The sequence below is a fragment of the Poeciliopsis prolifica genome, unplaced genomic scaffold, assembly GCF_027474105.1.
Source record: "Poeciliopsis prolifica strain line A6 unplaced genomic scaffold, Auburn_PproV2 SCAFFOLD017, whole genome shotgun sequence".
Taxonomy (NCBI): domain Eukaryota; kingdom Metazoa; phylum Chordata; class Actinopteri; order Cyprinodontiformes; family Poeciliidae; genus Poeciliopsis; species Poeciliopsis prolifica.
The window spans coordinates 1,320,766-1,337,283 of NW_026562392.1; the positions used below are offsets into that span (position 1 = coordinate 1,320,766).

General features: G+C 37.3%; 1 protein-coding gene across 2 annotated transcripts in view; it reads right to left on the reverse strand.

Moving 5' to 3' along the window:
- Positions 1-16,518, reverse strand: part of zdhhc3a (zinc finger DHHC-type palmitoyltransferase 3a) — a 40,974-nt gene that overhangs the window by 14,362 nt on the left and 10,094 nt on the right. For both annotated transcript variants that reach the window (XM_055041847.1, XM_055041848.1), the window contains exons 2-6: positions 5,537-5,583; positions 3,619-3,721; positions 1,710-2,136; positions 1,486-1,610; positions 18-114 (exon numbers count right to left, since the gene is read on the reverse strand). In XM_055041847.1, coding sequence (XP_054897822.1) covers positions 18-114; positions 1,486-1,610; positions 1,710-2,063 — 576 coding nt within the window. In that variant the 5' untranslated portion in view covers positions 2,064-2,136; positions 3,619-3,721; positions 5,537-5,583. The remainder of the gene's footprint in view (positions 1-17; positions 115-1,485; positions 1,611-1,709; positions 2,137-3,618; positions 3,722-5,536; positions 5,584-16,518) is intronic.

The following is a 16,518-nucleotide window of genomic DNA, read 5'->3' on the forward strand; positions in this document are numbered from 1 at the left end:
ATTTCCTGTGAACTTACTGTGAAAAGAACAAAGTACTTTTGGTTGTTTTCCCCAACACAGTTGTTGACCCAGGGACAGTGGTGGTCCATCTTCCGTATGCATCGTTTACACACACTGGGAATCAGAACGAGAGAAGGAATTCAGATCATAAAGCAGCGATTTATTAGGACCAGGGTTTAGTTCCCATGAAGTAATATTGTTCCTCAGATAGTAAAACACCAAACCAAATGGTTTTAAGAGATAAAATACATCAGTGTATGTAAACACACACACATTAACACATGAGCACAAAACTGAGGAAGCTGAAGACCTCAAAGAGTTCTTTGAGGTCTTCAGTGAATTGTTAGCTGAGGGACTATATATAAAGTAGGGTGGTTTGGAGTATTTTGCTTCCCACTCTCGAAGTGGTTAAGCCTTAAAACTGTAAACCAGCAGCAGCATGAAGCAAACAGTGCTGAGATTTCCACCAACAGCTTTTAATCAGACCGCAAGAGACTCAAATCCCATCCTACATTAAGTCTACAGCTACCTGCTTCTTTGTTTAACTACAGTTAGTATATAAACTGCCTGTCATTTGTCTTTCTACCAATATAAGAAGCTTTAGTCATTTGCGTATTTCTAGAAGGGAGCGTATTTATTTGTCACTAAACAAGCTTCAAGCATAACTCATTTAGATTATAAAATATCAATAAATTCAAATAGTTACTGAATTAGACTGAATGTCTTTTTAACTTTTTTTTTTTTTTTTACAAAAATTACATTTTGTTATCATAAAATAATCTTTTTATGTCCTTCACCTCTTCTCTGCCAGCTGCAAAAACAACCAGAGCCAGGAGGAGGGACTTTGCACTGTCAATTAACCTTGTGTATGTGCTGCTCAATGTGCTAATGACTGAAAAACAACAGCGTTGCGGTAAACTTGTTTATCCCTTGCCACCGGTGAGCCGGTTGAAGCTTCTGCCACATCAATTCATCTCATTAGAGGAAGCAGAACACCACAGATAATGTTTTAAAAAAATATACTATAAATAAAGAATTTCTATTTATTATTTACACTTTTTATTTATTGTGTAAACTAATGGTCATTCTCCTCTGTGTCTTTGGTTTCCTTCGGGCCACTAACAATAAAAGTTAAGCTCCGTCACTGGAGTTAATATATGTAATGTGTTTCACTTTCTGAAATTTTCCATTTATTTCAGGAACTCTACTATTAATATTCAAATGTATTTAATGTGACTCTATATAGACAAATGGAAGTTATTTTCAATTTCATTGAATGTTTAAGTTTGGTGCACTCTTAAATAAAAGACGCAAATCTTAATCCTAAAGGGTAGAACTCAATTCTTCACGAAGTACTAAAGATAATTGTAGTTATCCGATTAAAATTAGGAAAAGCTGAAGGTTTCTATGTAGATTAATCTAAATCATTTTCTCATGTGAAGCTGTACAGACAGCCTGAGTTGATAGCTGCAGCCGTTCCCTCACCTGCAGTGGTGCGCTCGGTCAGGCTTGATGCTGCAACACTTGGGACATTTGTAGACCACCTGCCCTGGTTTCAGCTGAAGGCTTTCTATGTATTCCTTAGTGGCGTTCCCTTTTGGCACTGCCCCCTGGCACAAAACAAATCATTTACAACCATCTTAGGGACCAGAAGGAAGAAAGAAAACATCTGAACAGTGACAGAAACAAATCCATCTCAGTATACGTACAGGGTCAGTGCACATGGCCCTGAGGTGTGAGGCGAGGGCTAGAAAGGCCAAAGTATTGAACAAGGTCCCGTTCACAATGCTGTAAGTGAGATTCTTGGAGGGCACCAGCATGACAAACAGCACCACAAACTCAGCGTAAAACACCAGCAGCCATGTTATGATGGCGCACACGATGCCGCAGGTGTCCCTGATGAACCACAAAGCTGAGGAAGAGGAGGAAGTGATGACGTCTTTGGAGACAGGGATGCGCTGTTCAGGTTGCAGGCAGTTGGACCCGCCCCCGCCCCCGGTCCCGGTCCCGGCCTGCCCGCGGCCGTGCTCCACGTCCCTGCATCTGTGCACCGGACTCTTCATCCTTCATTGAAGCTGGATGCTCGCAGGTCCTGCTGCCGCAGCCTCTCAATCTTCAGGCCTCTGTCATCACATGCTGGGAAAGGTCAGGAAGAAGCAAGGGGCAAAATATTACATAAAAGACGTAATGAGGAATAAAAATATGTACAGTTTGTGCTGACATTGTATCGGGTCAATATTAGTATAGGCCAACACTCAAAGTACGATATCAGTTTCGTATCAGAAGTGGATAAAGTTGTATTATGACACAGCTACCAATTTCAATAGTAAACTGAACTTGACTTCATATTTAAAAAGTTGATTAATAGACTACTAATAAAGTAGAGCTGTGTAATAAAGGTCGACATAGACCTAAAAGATGAAGAGCTAATGATAAGCGTTGCACCAGCCTCAACCAATCATGTGGCTGGAAAAGTGCCACACAGAAATTTGATCGGAGGATATTAAGAACTGCAATTTATTTTCTTTCCAATGAAAGACAATGTCCGTTTTATTGCTTTCTTATATTTTTTTATGTTTCCCAGGAGATGACATTTTTTAAATCTCCACCAGTAAACTGTGACAAAAGATTGACAAAAACAGTTGTTTGTTTTGTATCGAAACTGCCACGCTTTATAGCAAACTTTCAAGATGTCTCCTTTGGATTCACTGTACATCTATATGTACAAATTTGTTGTTTTAGTAATGAACTGAATATTGTTTCAGAACTTTTCTTGTTTGAAAAAACATGTCTGCCATCAATATAAATCAAGATTAAAAAGTCCCACTACTATATGACTTGGACAACACAATAATAGCAAAACATCAAGGATTTCACCAACAACAGAAATGATCCAGTATTTCTCGATTGTCAACTACCTACCCACAAAATCTATTTTTGCTTTTTTAGATAGAATCACTTACGCTGCAGCTCCTTCTCAGAGAACACGCATGGACGTTGCTTTCTAGTAAAGCTTTTATTTGTAATATTCATTATTTCTGATGCCTGTTCCTGTCCATAACTCATAGCACAAACATCGGGAAAAGCATAATCTGAAGCTGAAACAGGCAACGCGGATAAGGAAAACCAAGCGACACATATTGGATTTTCTAATACAAGCGGTAAACAAACGAGCAGGAGACGTTACTGGTAGCCAATATGATTTCTTTCCTCCTGTTTATTTCCTTTACAGGAAGTAAATTGGGTCATCGATTCCCTGCTTTCGACATGCGCCAATGTGTCTCCGGTGCTATGTACAAGCTAACACAGTCAACTTCAAATAAGAATGGAAATGTAATTAATGATCATGTCAACATTAGCACGTACAGTAAACGCTGACTTAAAGCAAGTTTTACATGGACTTTGTTACATTTCAAGAGTCCAAACTGAGCCGAAAGTCACCTCATTCCATCTAGCTAATGCTAGCCAGGCAGCTAAACAGGGACCATTTAAATGTCAATAATAATGTTTATTTCTGATACGGTCTCCTTTCTTTTACCTCTAACGCGACAGACATTCAGAGGTGGTATTGTTGTCTTTACGGAAGAGGAAGCCTTCATACATTTCACATTAGCTCACCTTGAAGATAAGCATCCTCCGCTCGCTTCCTCCCCTGCTCCTGCAGCTGTGGTTGCCCCCCCTCCCTCACCGTCTGCCTGCCTCAGCGCCATCAGCCACCCCTCTAAAACATCAGGACGTCATGACGTCAGAAGCGGAGCCAATGGGATAACAAGAAAGGCTTAAAGTACAAAAGGAAGTTCACTTCAAAATAATTCATAGAATATATAAATATCCAACAAACCAGTTTACAAAGGACTTGGGTGAATCGTGTACATTCATAAAATCGCTACAATTTCTCGTCTTTTCTATTTTTATTTTTATTTATCAATGTATGTATGTTAAATATTTTGAACTGAAATCGAACACTTAATTAAAATATATTGTGGCATTAAAATTAAGTTTTGATATAAGAATATTATTTCTTTGAACAAAAAGAAAACGTCTTGACCAACCAAAACTAATTTATTTACATTTTTTTTCATTCTACTTTCTATATTCTTAAAAGTAAGGGATCTAATATAAAACCCAGTGTCCCTCCCCACAATACAATTCAGTTTAATTTATTTTTAAAGCGTCAGTTCACAACAAATCTTCTCAGGCCGCTTTACCAAAAATCATTTAAATTATATTCATTCCAGTTGATTCGAGACCTCGAGGCTGAATTGATACTTTGAAACCTTAAAAGCTTTAACAAACCTGACAGCTACAAAGGCTCTAACTCAGCCCAAATCCTTTAAACATTTTCTATAAAATATTTGACATATACTATTCTTTTGTCTTAAGTTTGGCTGTTCTTATCTTTTAACTTTGTATTGTAATTTTCTTTTCCACATGTTGTGACCACCCCACCACCAGGGGGTGTCTTTGTGTCTGTTTTTCAGGTTGGAACCCGACATCAGAGGAATGAGATGCAATGTGCTTCTGCCTTCTTCTCTGCACAGTGGGTAGTTCGCCCTGGCCACCTCTGAAGTTTGGATTTTGCACCATGTACATTTCCACATATCCATGCATTCAAAATTTACTAAAAAGTTTTGATGTTCAGCTAAATAAATTATTTTAGTTCATCAGTTTGTTACAGCCCTTGAGTCAGGCTGTAAAATTGTCATTGTGCTATATTAATTCAAAGCAATTTTAAAATACTTTATTGATCTCAAAGGGAAAATAAATGTTGTTGTAGCTGATTTAGTTCATGAGTTGTTAGACGGTGAAGGCTACAATTATCTCATGTCTGTATTACTTCACTGACAACCTCTGAAGTGGAAGAGGTCTACGAGGAATGCTCCAGTAATGCTGTGTCGGGAGTACAAGTTATTCAGGCCAGAACTAACTTTGTTCTTGTTCTTACCACATTGATTAAACAAACACATTTGTCTGTTCTTGGTTCAGGTTTTACTGTGTGTTAATTACTGCAACATAAGAAACAACCAGTGGCTTGGACAGCCAACTGGGAGTCAGCAGACTAGCAAAAAGGCCAGTGAGTGGGGGGGCGAAACATGAGCCTCATTCACAAAGCTGTTCTGTCATGAACCCACTCAGAGCTGCTTTTGGACGGCCATAAATCTCAAATGAACAATATCCTGCACACATCTGCTCTTTCTCAGGCATTGCCGAGGCAAAGGTGTGAAGTGGAACTCAGTGGCTTTGGGTATTAAATATACACTAAATGCACCTTCCATTTTAAAGGGAAGCATGTGACACACCATACGTGCAGTTCTGCTTTCTTGCACAAAGACCACAAAATCATGGGGAAGATTGCTGACTGGATAGACGTGTAGAAGATAAAATGGTTATTACTTAATAATCAGAATCAGAATCACTTTTATTGTCATTGCTCGTAAAAAACAATTTCACAGGCTAGGAAATTGTTTTGATGTAATGATGCAAAACGAAATAAATAAATAAAGCGAGTTAACATTAGATTTAAGGTTTTCATCACCTGTAAGCCATGATCATCAATCCACTTTCCAAAGAGCACAGGGGTCTCTGAAAAGACAATAAATATTTTATTTATTTAGGGACATTTTATATATCCAGTTGCCCATAAAATGTCAGCACACAAAAGCCCTGCATGCATGAATCCATTCTAAATTTCCAACAACACTCAAGCTGTGCACATTCAGTGTTAAAATAGTAAAATAAAAGGCCTGTCTGTTCTGTGTGTTGCAGGCCAAAGATGCACTTTTTCTGTCTTATATTTTACGTGAACAAGCATCAGAATGTAATTTTCATAGGAAGGAGAAAACATTTTGTTAAGTTGAACATCTTCTTCTTCTTGTGCACCATAGGCAGCTTGTGTGAAGCCAATTTTCTCTGATGAAAATACACCGCCTTTGAGAATTAGGAACCAATAAAAACCTGCTTTTGAATTGAACGTGTCTCCAATAATTAGTTTCCTGTACAGAAAAGACGGACGCAGTCCTGCTTGAGCAGTTTCTCAATATGCATTCATGACTAGTTTCAGCCTGTCCATGTTTCTCTGTTTTTTACCCTATTTGATCTCATATAAAAAGAAACCTGCACTGCAGCCAAGCAATCATGAACACATATTTCCTCTTACTTTAATGTCCCCCTGTCCATTCCAAAAGCTTGCTCTGTTTGAAGGAAGGGGCACATATGGTCCATTTATAAAGAAGAGAAAAACGCTGGGAAGAGAAGTGAAGCACCTGCAGCTGAATCATGTCTTTTCACAGACATGATTTTTGATAGAGGGGATGTGGCTCACCGCCCGGGGTGAGGAAATGTCAGCTGCATTGGATTCTTAGTTGCCACTTTTTTGTCAAGTCACAGTGTTTTGCACAGAGTAAGCAATCTAAGAAAGTTGTTAATTTGATGACATCCTCTGTAGTTTTTATCTGCTTAGCAGCTTCCAAGTTGGATAATTGAATGTACTGCTGGTGGATTCTTTGTCTTTGTAATTTGAATTTTCCACAGTAAGATAACAAAAACAGCTCATGAAGTCAAAACTTTGACAGGATAAGTCAGAAGCTTTCTTAAAAATAAGATGTAGTGTCTCAACCAGAAATACCTGTACCAAAGGTATAAAAGTGAAAGAAAAATGAAAAAAAAAATAACTGAATGATGCAGATAATAATTTACCAGCACGTCCAATGGTTTGCATTTCATTGAAAACAGATGGCACACCCATTTATCTGTGAATATGTTCCCTTGGTATTTGATTGCATGTAATGAAGAGCAATGCATTATTCTTAGCAAGTATCACAAGAAGTAGTCTAAACCATTTCTAATTATATATTCTACTGATGACTGCAGCTTGAACATGCTCAACTCTAGTGAGACAGTGATCCGAGATCTGAGCTTTTACTTAGAAATTAGAAAACATTGTTTACTGTTTTTTTAGTGACTCTGAGATGCAATTAATTTTATCAGTTCCAACTGTAACACAAAGTGACCAAATTTGAAATAAATTGCACCACAACACAACAGAGTCTCTTTAAAAACTTTTGAGATTTACTGACACTTTTTATCCTTAATTAAATGATAAAATAGCATCAAATGACACCTTCTTCTTTTTAGCTTATTTATTTCAGGCAAGTTATGCTGAGTAACACAATCTGTCTATTATATATAATGAATGTGTGTGGCATATTTAGTCTTTCTGATTGACCAAAAATGCGCAGTAATAATGCACAAGGCTTTCCTGAGCTTTAGAGGGGAAACACGTGTCTTCATCGGTGTGGCTTTAACTGGATATCGAAAGCTCTAGGACGAGTTCGCTCAGACACGACATCAATAAAAAATACAAAACATATCTGGTACACCCAGAAAACTTTTGACAACTGTGTTTTTTAAAACTCAGTCACTTCAGCAAGATGTATGAAGTCTGAGTTGACGGCCTCGCAGGAGGCTCACTGCTGAGCTCCCCATGTGCATTTCTCTTTAACTTTAGCTAAACAACCAGTTCAAGTTTCTCTCAGTGCATTTGGCATCAGCTTCATTGAGTTTACATTTATTTATAGCCCTCTTTATTATGAGTCTATCATAATTTCCCTGTTTCCTGTGTTTCCTGTCATGATCCATGCCACGTCATAAGCTCACAGCCCCTCCTTTACCTGCTGATCAGTTCATTGCTCTTATCTGTGTTTCTGCTCCTCCTGTTCCTGTCAGGTTGTTCCCACCAGTGCTGCTATATAAACTCCTGTTCTGCACTGGTGCAGTGTGATCATTCTTGTCACAGCGTTTGACAGGGCTTGTTATTTTTCTTGATGGAGTTTCTGACCTGCCTCCACCTACAGTGTAAGTTACTCTGGTTCTGGTTCTGAACTTCGCTTCATGTCCCTGATTACTGCCTCATAGAGTGTGGATCTGTTCTATCTTCTACAAACAAGTGATCATTCACTTTACCATGGTGAAGTCAGGTTATTGTGAGTGTATGCTAGCTTGCCAGAGTTTCTGCTCCCTGTGGCCTCACTACTTTTTAGTTTTGGTGCATAGAGTTCCCTTCTCTATATAATCCTGTGGGTGAAGCAGTTCCAGGTATCTGATACTTTTTTCTCTCTCTTGGTGTTGAACTATCAAGTATTCCAGACAATTGAGGTCCAACTCTCCAAAGAGGAAAGCCTGGAAAAACACCTCTGTTGGATAAGCCATTACGTCCTCTTTGAACATTACTTCCAGGTTTCCTTGCCAGTCTCCCACCACCCTGGCTGTTTTGTAGAGTCTGACCTGAAAGCCACCACCAAGAATCCATCCCATTCCTGCTCACACATACATCTAATTACTGTCAAACACACACACAAATTGTTTTAACATAGATTCTAATGGCAAAAGGAGAGAAACCTTCTCCACTGACTCTTGGTTCTTCTTTCATCTGATAACTCCCAGTTTGTACATCCTTGACTTCTTTGCTTATCGTCAAGCCCTTTAGATAAAGTTTTAAACTGTTAAACACACTAATCAAGGACGTACAGAGGGAAGAGCAGAGGGAAGGTGAAAGGCAAGCACTTTGTTTTTCTATAACATTTCATTTTGTCCTCACACAAGCACAATAAGAGAGAAAACAAATCTCTGACTTTGCTGAGTTTCAGAAAAACAATCGCAACCCTCATTAAAAAGCTCAGATGCCCTGATTAAAGTGAGACAGTCTGGGAGACTGCTGCAGCCCTCCTAAGGAACTGTGCTGTTTGTATTATGATCAAAAACAGTCTATTGCTTTTGCAAAATCTTTCTACTTCCATAACGCTTGCATTTCCCAGCTCATTGGCTTTTTCTGAGTGCACAGATTTTTGGAGGAAACAAGAAAATGCATTTATCGGTTCCTGTACGGGAAAACGCTTCTGGTTCTTTCTAACATTCTCAAGAAGTTATCATTGTATGAGTAACTTTAAATATTTTCTTCATATCTTATTCTTTTTCTAAACAATGATATGATACAATAAAGTATATTCTCACTCAGAAGGAAGGACTCAGATGTGTTATGTAAACTTAGGCGTGAGTAAGAGCTTATTTACAGGTGAAACTGCATAATATGTAAATATGTTGCATAAAAAGGCATAACCTGGCAGCTTCCTGCGATGGAAGCTGCCAGGTTATGCCTGGCCACAATGTTTTGGCATTGTGGCCAGCCAGCTGGCAATCTTAGACCAACCTCCACCAGCTACTCTGTTACTAGAAGAAAATTAATTTATATTTGCCATTTAGAAACAGGATTTTTTACGCAGTCTGTCTCATTCATTCTTCTTCCATCTTCTCTCTCATTCTCCAGTTTTGTTTCACATCGGACTGTTTGAGTTTGAATCAACAGAACACGTTCTAGATGGCCTGGACTCCTTAATGCATTGCTGCATTTTAACTTTCTAATATAATTTTTAAACATATAGTTTATTTTAATTTATAAAATGTATTTATTACAGTGACAGCACTTATTAATAAAGTTTCTGACAATATGCTAGAGTAAGTCAGATTTTAAAAGCCACTCTGATGAAATATTAGTAAAATTACATTAGCAAATAACTACAGTACACTTATTAATAAACTAGTGAAGAGTGTGTGTGTTTGAGTGTGTGTGTTGGGGACAGGGGTGCATGATACACCATGACTTTTTTGATGAGGGAACAATGCAATATGATTTAAAGATCTAGAAAGTTAATTTTACTACATCATAATACCATTCCACATCCTTTCTTTAATTCCACATAGTCTTTATTTATTTTTTGTTAAATATGATTATTTTCTGCTTATGGCTAGTAAAAACACAACATTGAAAATTACTGAGTTAATTAGAAAAGCACCAATTTGACTGGAGATTTCTTAATTCAGTAACAAAGAACCAGTGAGAGCAACTTTTGGAGTCAACACACACTCCTCAACAAATGTGTATTTTGACACATTTAGAAACTAATCTAACTAACAGTATTCACATAATATACTTATATTATCCCAAGTTAATCTTTTTGAATAGAAGTAATTGTCAGTAAATTACTCCGTGAAAGGTTGGTGAAAATTGTAAAGTTTAACTTGATTTTTTAGAATGTTCTAGTTGCACATTAATGAAAATGACAGCTCTCATATTTGACAGCAAACATAAAGAAAAGTTTCCACATAGAAAAAATAGTTTTAGCCTTAATATATATAAAAAAAAAAAAAAATTGTACAATATATGAACTAATAGATGAGCTGCAGAAAACAGGGTTACACAATTTCAAGGTCACAGCATTTCAAAAATGTTTCCATCTCTGGTGGAGTTCCAGAGGAGATGTCTGCAGTCCACATTTCTCCACTGTGTTTACCCTGAGCTCAACACAAGGGGGCACCCTCTCCCCTCTGTCTCGATGCACACAGTCACCACCATGAGAGACGGACTGTCACCACTGACACAGAGGCACCCTGGGTAAAGAACCTTAACATCATAATCAAAAAACATTAGATGTGTTTCCAAATATATTTTTCTTTTTTTAAATACATTTTTGTATTTAAAATACAGAATTAAACTGTCTTTCTTGACAAAAGAAAGACAGAATTAAACTGGAGTTGGCCACAAACAAAAACACATCTAGTCGATCAAGTTTCGAGTGTTCTCCCAGGTGATTCAGTAGAATCTCCTATGTGGACAGAAAATATCTGACTATTGTCCCACTGCAAGGACGCCGCGTTGATGGATTCCACAACTTGAGCTTTTCTCACACATTTCTGGTGGTTAATTGATTCAGATCATCAAACAAATCTTTTGCATTTATTTTTACTTGCCCAGGGGGGAAAAAACAAAAGTTCAGTAAAGCTTCAAAGGCCACATCCACGAATTGTTACCACTTAAATAGAACCAGCGGTTCTCAAAGCTAATGTGTCATGCCACAACATACATCCAAGAACACATTAAAGGCAACAGCAGTATTTTTCCACAAGACTTTTAGTGCTTTGACAAAAAAAAAAAAAAACCAATGACATTGTGATAGTCTCTGACTGCTTTACTGCTTCAAGTTCTGGAATTGTGCTCTCACTTTAGCAGAATGTTCAGTTTTAGACCTGCAGGTCAGGGATACTCGGCTTGTGATTCGAAGCACACCAGTAAGTCCAGACAGCAAAACAAAATGTTGGGTGATGATGCCTAGTCAAAGTCTAGACTTTGAGATGTGGTGGCATGACTTTAAACTCACAATTCGTGCCCGCAAAAAAACTATAATGTATCTTTAATAAAGCAATTCTGCAAAAACCACACTGTTGTAAGTGTTGTAAAAAAAAAACAAAAAAAACAACAACAACAAAATAAACAGAAGCGATTACCAACACTTGATGACAATCATTGCCAACAAGGGAAGTAAACCATTTTATGGTTTAGGATTCAATCCGATGCAGAGAAAATTAAAAATACACTAATTTGGATATTTTTTCTACTTCCTACAGTTATGTAGGCATGGACTCTGTAAAGTCCAGATATGTTATAACAGAGAAAAACAATGTGCTATGGGTGAAAAACATCTGGAATAACATTTATATTTATGAATTTATGACTTAAAAATGCTTCTATATCTTCCTGAAAATACACTTTTTCATCAGTTTTGACGTATTTCAAGTATTATGAGATATTTACACCAAAAACTCGACAAAAGTTCTTGGCAAAATGTTTTGTTTTTGCAGTACTTCTTCTATTTGCTGACTGGTTGAAAATCAACTGGAGTAATCAATCTCGATGGGACAAAATCCAGATGGACCACTGAAGAGAGGTGAGAATCAGACATAGGAAGGCAATGGCTAACTGTTACATATACCTTTGAAATGTGTCAAAAGCTAAATCCCTACTGTAGTAAACTTTGTGTTGTACATCTGAGGCTAAAACATTTCATTTATCCCCTTTAAAGACCCTTGAGTTCTGGGTTACAGTGTTCAATTTTACCATAATGATACTGAGTTTACCAAAGTATATCTGAACATTTTCCAGAATTGTTGGATGACAAATTATTTTCACCTTTTCTGTAAGCAGAATTATTTGATGAAAAATACTTGATGTTCACAGATAAACAAAAATAGACCTGGTGTGTTGTATGATTGCATATCCCAGACATGCAGTGGATGATGAAAACCTGACCATGATAAGCTGCTGCCACTGACTCTGCCTTTGCAGGACAACTGTCTGATGTTTATCCAATTGTAGTTTGTACTTGGTGCTGAGAGTGTGCCCAGAAAACGCAGTGTGCTGTGGATCAGAACCTTTCCAATTTCAAAGAAGGAAAATGTGGCGACTGTCTGAAATTGGTGACATCTGCTCTCTGCACAACACTGATAACTGTAATGGAACGGCTTCATCTGTGATCTTCGTCTAGAGGGTTAGGCTCATCTATTTCCCACCTTGAGAAAAATCTGCATAAAGATTCATATATTGCTTCAATAAAAACCAGCTCCCTATGCTGACCTGTTGGTGCTCCATTGAAATATTCAATATTATTTATTCAGTCAAGTCAAGTTTTCAGCTACATGGCTGTTCAAAGCACTTTTCACCATAAAACATCACACAGTCATACATTATGAAGAAAGCAACATTTCAACATTTTGTCCAATGTTATCATAAAGATCATCAATCAAATATATTAATCAATATTCCAGTTATTATTAATCAAAAGGAACTTTAAACAGGTGGGGTTTTAGTTTTGATTTAAAGGAGATCAGTGTTTCAGCTGTTAGTTTGTACTTGGCAAGTTTATGGAAGCTTGTTTCATATTTGTGGTGCATAGAAGCCGAATGCTGCTTTTCCATGTTTGGGTCTGGTTCTGGGGATGCAGAGCAGAACCAGAACCAGAAGACCTGAGAAGTCTGGAACGTTGACACAAGGCCAGCAGATCATTAACATATTCTGTTCAGTGATATATTAACTAACAGAAATATTTAAAAGTCTCCACCATGTTCCAAATTATTATGCAAATTAGATTTATATGTCATAAAGATTAAATTTGTTGTTGTGCTATTAAATTTGTAGATGGTGTTGTGTGTTAGGGCTCTTTGAATCACTATAATTCATTTCAGAGAGCTGGTTGATTAGTTTGTCTGCTGAGCTCAATTAAAGAAAATCTACTTAAGAAGGATGTTCCTCATTATTAAGCAGGCCACAGGTTTCAAGCACTATGGGAAAGAGAAAGGATCTCTCTGCTTATGGAAATCAGATAGTGTAGTGCAGTATGACAAGATATGAAAATATTTGATATTTAACAAAAACTGAACCATTATCGTACTGTGAAGAGATTTGTGGCTGATTCAAAACAAAGATGGTTTGTACAAATAAAGGCATAATGAGGAAAGTTTCTGTTAGACAAATTCATGGGATTAAAATGCCTTTACAACGCAGCAAACAGTTATTTGAAGCTGCTGGTGCCTCTGGAACCTCAAAGTGGAGGATCCTCCAGAGGCTTGCAGTACATGAACCTACTATTCGGCCCCCCTGACCAATGATCACAAGCAGAAACAGTCGCAGTGGGCTCAGCTGTACATGAAGATTAATTTTCAAACAGACTTGTTCACTGATGACTGCTGTGCAACCCTGGATGGTCCAGATGGACGCAGTAGTGGATTGGTGGTGAATGGCCACCACGTCCCAACATGGCCGTGACGTCAGCAAGGAGGTGGTGGAGTCATTTTTGGGGGGCCAAAATCGTGAGGAGAGAGAGAGCTGATCGGGCCCTTCAGAGGCCCAAAGGTGTGAAAATGACCTCAGCAAAGTATATGGATTTTCTGACTCATCACTCTTTTATGGTTCAAAAAGAAGAGCCATGCATGCAAAGAGATTTCAAATACATTCGAGAAAAACAAGGATCTCCCATTTTTTTTCACAAAACATCTTTCACAACTCAAACTTCTACCTTAAAGTTATGTTTCCACTGTAGAATAATAAGTACTTAGTGCAACAAGTTGGTAGATTCAGGTTTTTAGGCTAATCTCAATATAAGAAAATGCTTTCCGTTTTCAAGGTGTTGCGAATATCAAATAATGCGTCTGAAAGTGTTTTATGTCGCATAAGAAGACCCGGTTAGGTTTTTAACTAAGTACACAAGACAAACATCTCTATGTCAAAAATAAAAACAAAAAGAAAAAAAAACCCAGAATATGCAGTGAAAATGGGCCAACATAAATAAATATCAATTACAGAAGGTAATAAAATCTGTGATATGTTTGAATGGTCTATGGAATGTTTTATGTTGTTTAAATCCAGCTACGATCGATGTTTGTAAGAGCTGTCTTATGTAACATCCTCAGCGTCTGCGTGGGTTCACTCCGGCTGGGAGGAATACACCAGAGGGCAAAGAGGGTTTTCAGCAGAAGCTTATGGAAAATAACTCCCAGGCAGAGAAACCACCGATTTCAGTGAAAATAATTCCATTTCTAATCGAACGTGTGTTGGACAAAGTGAAACACCAAGGGATTTGACCGAGGACAATTTTTCTGAAAGTTGTGATAAACATCAACTGCAACACATTAGTGTTAAAATGCCAACTATTACTTTGAAGAGTAATTTTTATTTTTTTTTACTTCTAATCATGCATCATGCCTGTATGTTTTATTTTAAAGTTAATATTTGAGAGAGTCTGCAATACGTACAAATAAAGACAAATTGGTTCTATTTCTTTGAAACAGATTGGTTGTTCATAGGCTGGAAAGTTTAAAATCTAAATGTTTCCCACAGTATGTAGGAGTGCAAAATGCAGTTTTAAAAAATGTTATCGGCATGAGGATTATGAGGGTGCCCTTGGGAAAATGTTATTGCCCTGATCTGGAGAATGAAAGGGAGGAAATCACATCTGAAAACATTTCAATCTCTGGTGCTAGTCTCCCGACTTTAATCTTAAAGAATGGAATAAGGAACAAAGTTGAGAAACTTGAAATATTTCCCAAACTCATCCACACTTGAAAAATGAAATCAAATTTCGTACTTTTCCAAACTTCTCCGTATGAAGGAGGGTGACTCCAACTGTACGGAAAGATTACCGATCCTATCATCACTTCAACCAATCCATACAAATAAACTGAGAGCATTTTATCTGGACTCAACTGAGTCATGGGTGGCTTTGTTGTTGCAGATCCTGTTTTTCCTTTTCCCCTGCAAACTTCTTATTACGGTTTCCCACTGAATCTGCTTTACCAGGCAGTAGGCTGTCATCTCAGAAAGCAGTGGCTCTGCTGCATCTGTCTGTGCTGTTTGCAGCGGGAATGTTGAAATCCAGAGATGATTAAGAGAGCAGTTGAAGTCTGGCTCTAAAGTTCAGGGAGGCTTTGGGTGTTGGTCTCTTAGGCTGCAAATCATGAATGAGAATGGTGGCTCATCAAAGCTAAAGCTCAACTATTGTTTCATCTTGACTGTATCAATAGATGCCTTTATTGCAGCTAGCATTCTGATCAATCCTCTGCATTAGCTTCCATCTTTGTCCATCTGTTCCCAGTTTTTGTCATTACCTTTCCTTTAGGCATTTAACACTAGGAGACTGACTGGATGTACTTATTTGTTTTATTCAGTGTACAATTAAAATATAGTATTCATAACCCTTGAACTTTTTCACACTTTATCATGCTCCTACCATAAACTTTTAAGTATTTCATTAGCGTTTTCCATGACAGACCTGCATCAACTGAGCATAATTGTAAGTTGCTCGAAAATTATTTTGAAAATATTTTATAAATAAAATACCCAAACTGCAACTAGAAGCCAGACATTGTTCAAATATTTGGTCCGTATTATGCTAATGTATGTCAGTCAATAAGTGACTTATATTTGTCAGTCAAGTGTCTAGTCGTGACAGAATAAAAAGCACGATTCACGGTGCTTTTTCCATGCCAGACTCAAACTTTACTCAAGTAAAGGAATTATAACCAATACACTGTCAAGGCAATCAAGTTGGGAAATATTTTTTTAATAACAACAACAATAATGATTTATTGTTTTTTTTCCCCCCAGGGTGGATTAAAAGAAAAAATGCAAGTACATTTCCAGAAATTTTGTACATAAAATAATTCAGAATTCAAGCAATTGGCCCAGCTGTTGCCTTCATACATAATTCCATTTGATTCTCATTCTGCTTCAGCAGCTCATCTGGGTTTTCTCACATTGAGCTTGATTCTTCTGTTAGAATTTCACCAAACAAAGAAGTTGTGAACGTTGATTTTCTGCTCTGCATTCAGTCTTTCTATGTTAGTGAGGAGGTGTGGTTGACAGAAATGAGTTGCTAGAAATCCACAGACCACATAATTTAGACTGGATTAAAGAAAATGATGATGATGATAAACTAAATTAATTGCCACATAGCATCATCAGGACTGATTATGCCTTATTTCCATCCTCTTTATGGATGTGATTTGTCACAGCTTCTCACCAGACTGGTTATTTTACCCAGTGTAAAAATTCAAAAAAAAAATCATAGAATTCCATTTTATTTTATTATTATATTTTTTTATTTTTTTTAAAATATACTTTGAGCTATTTGTAGT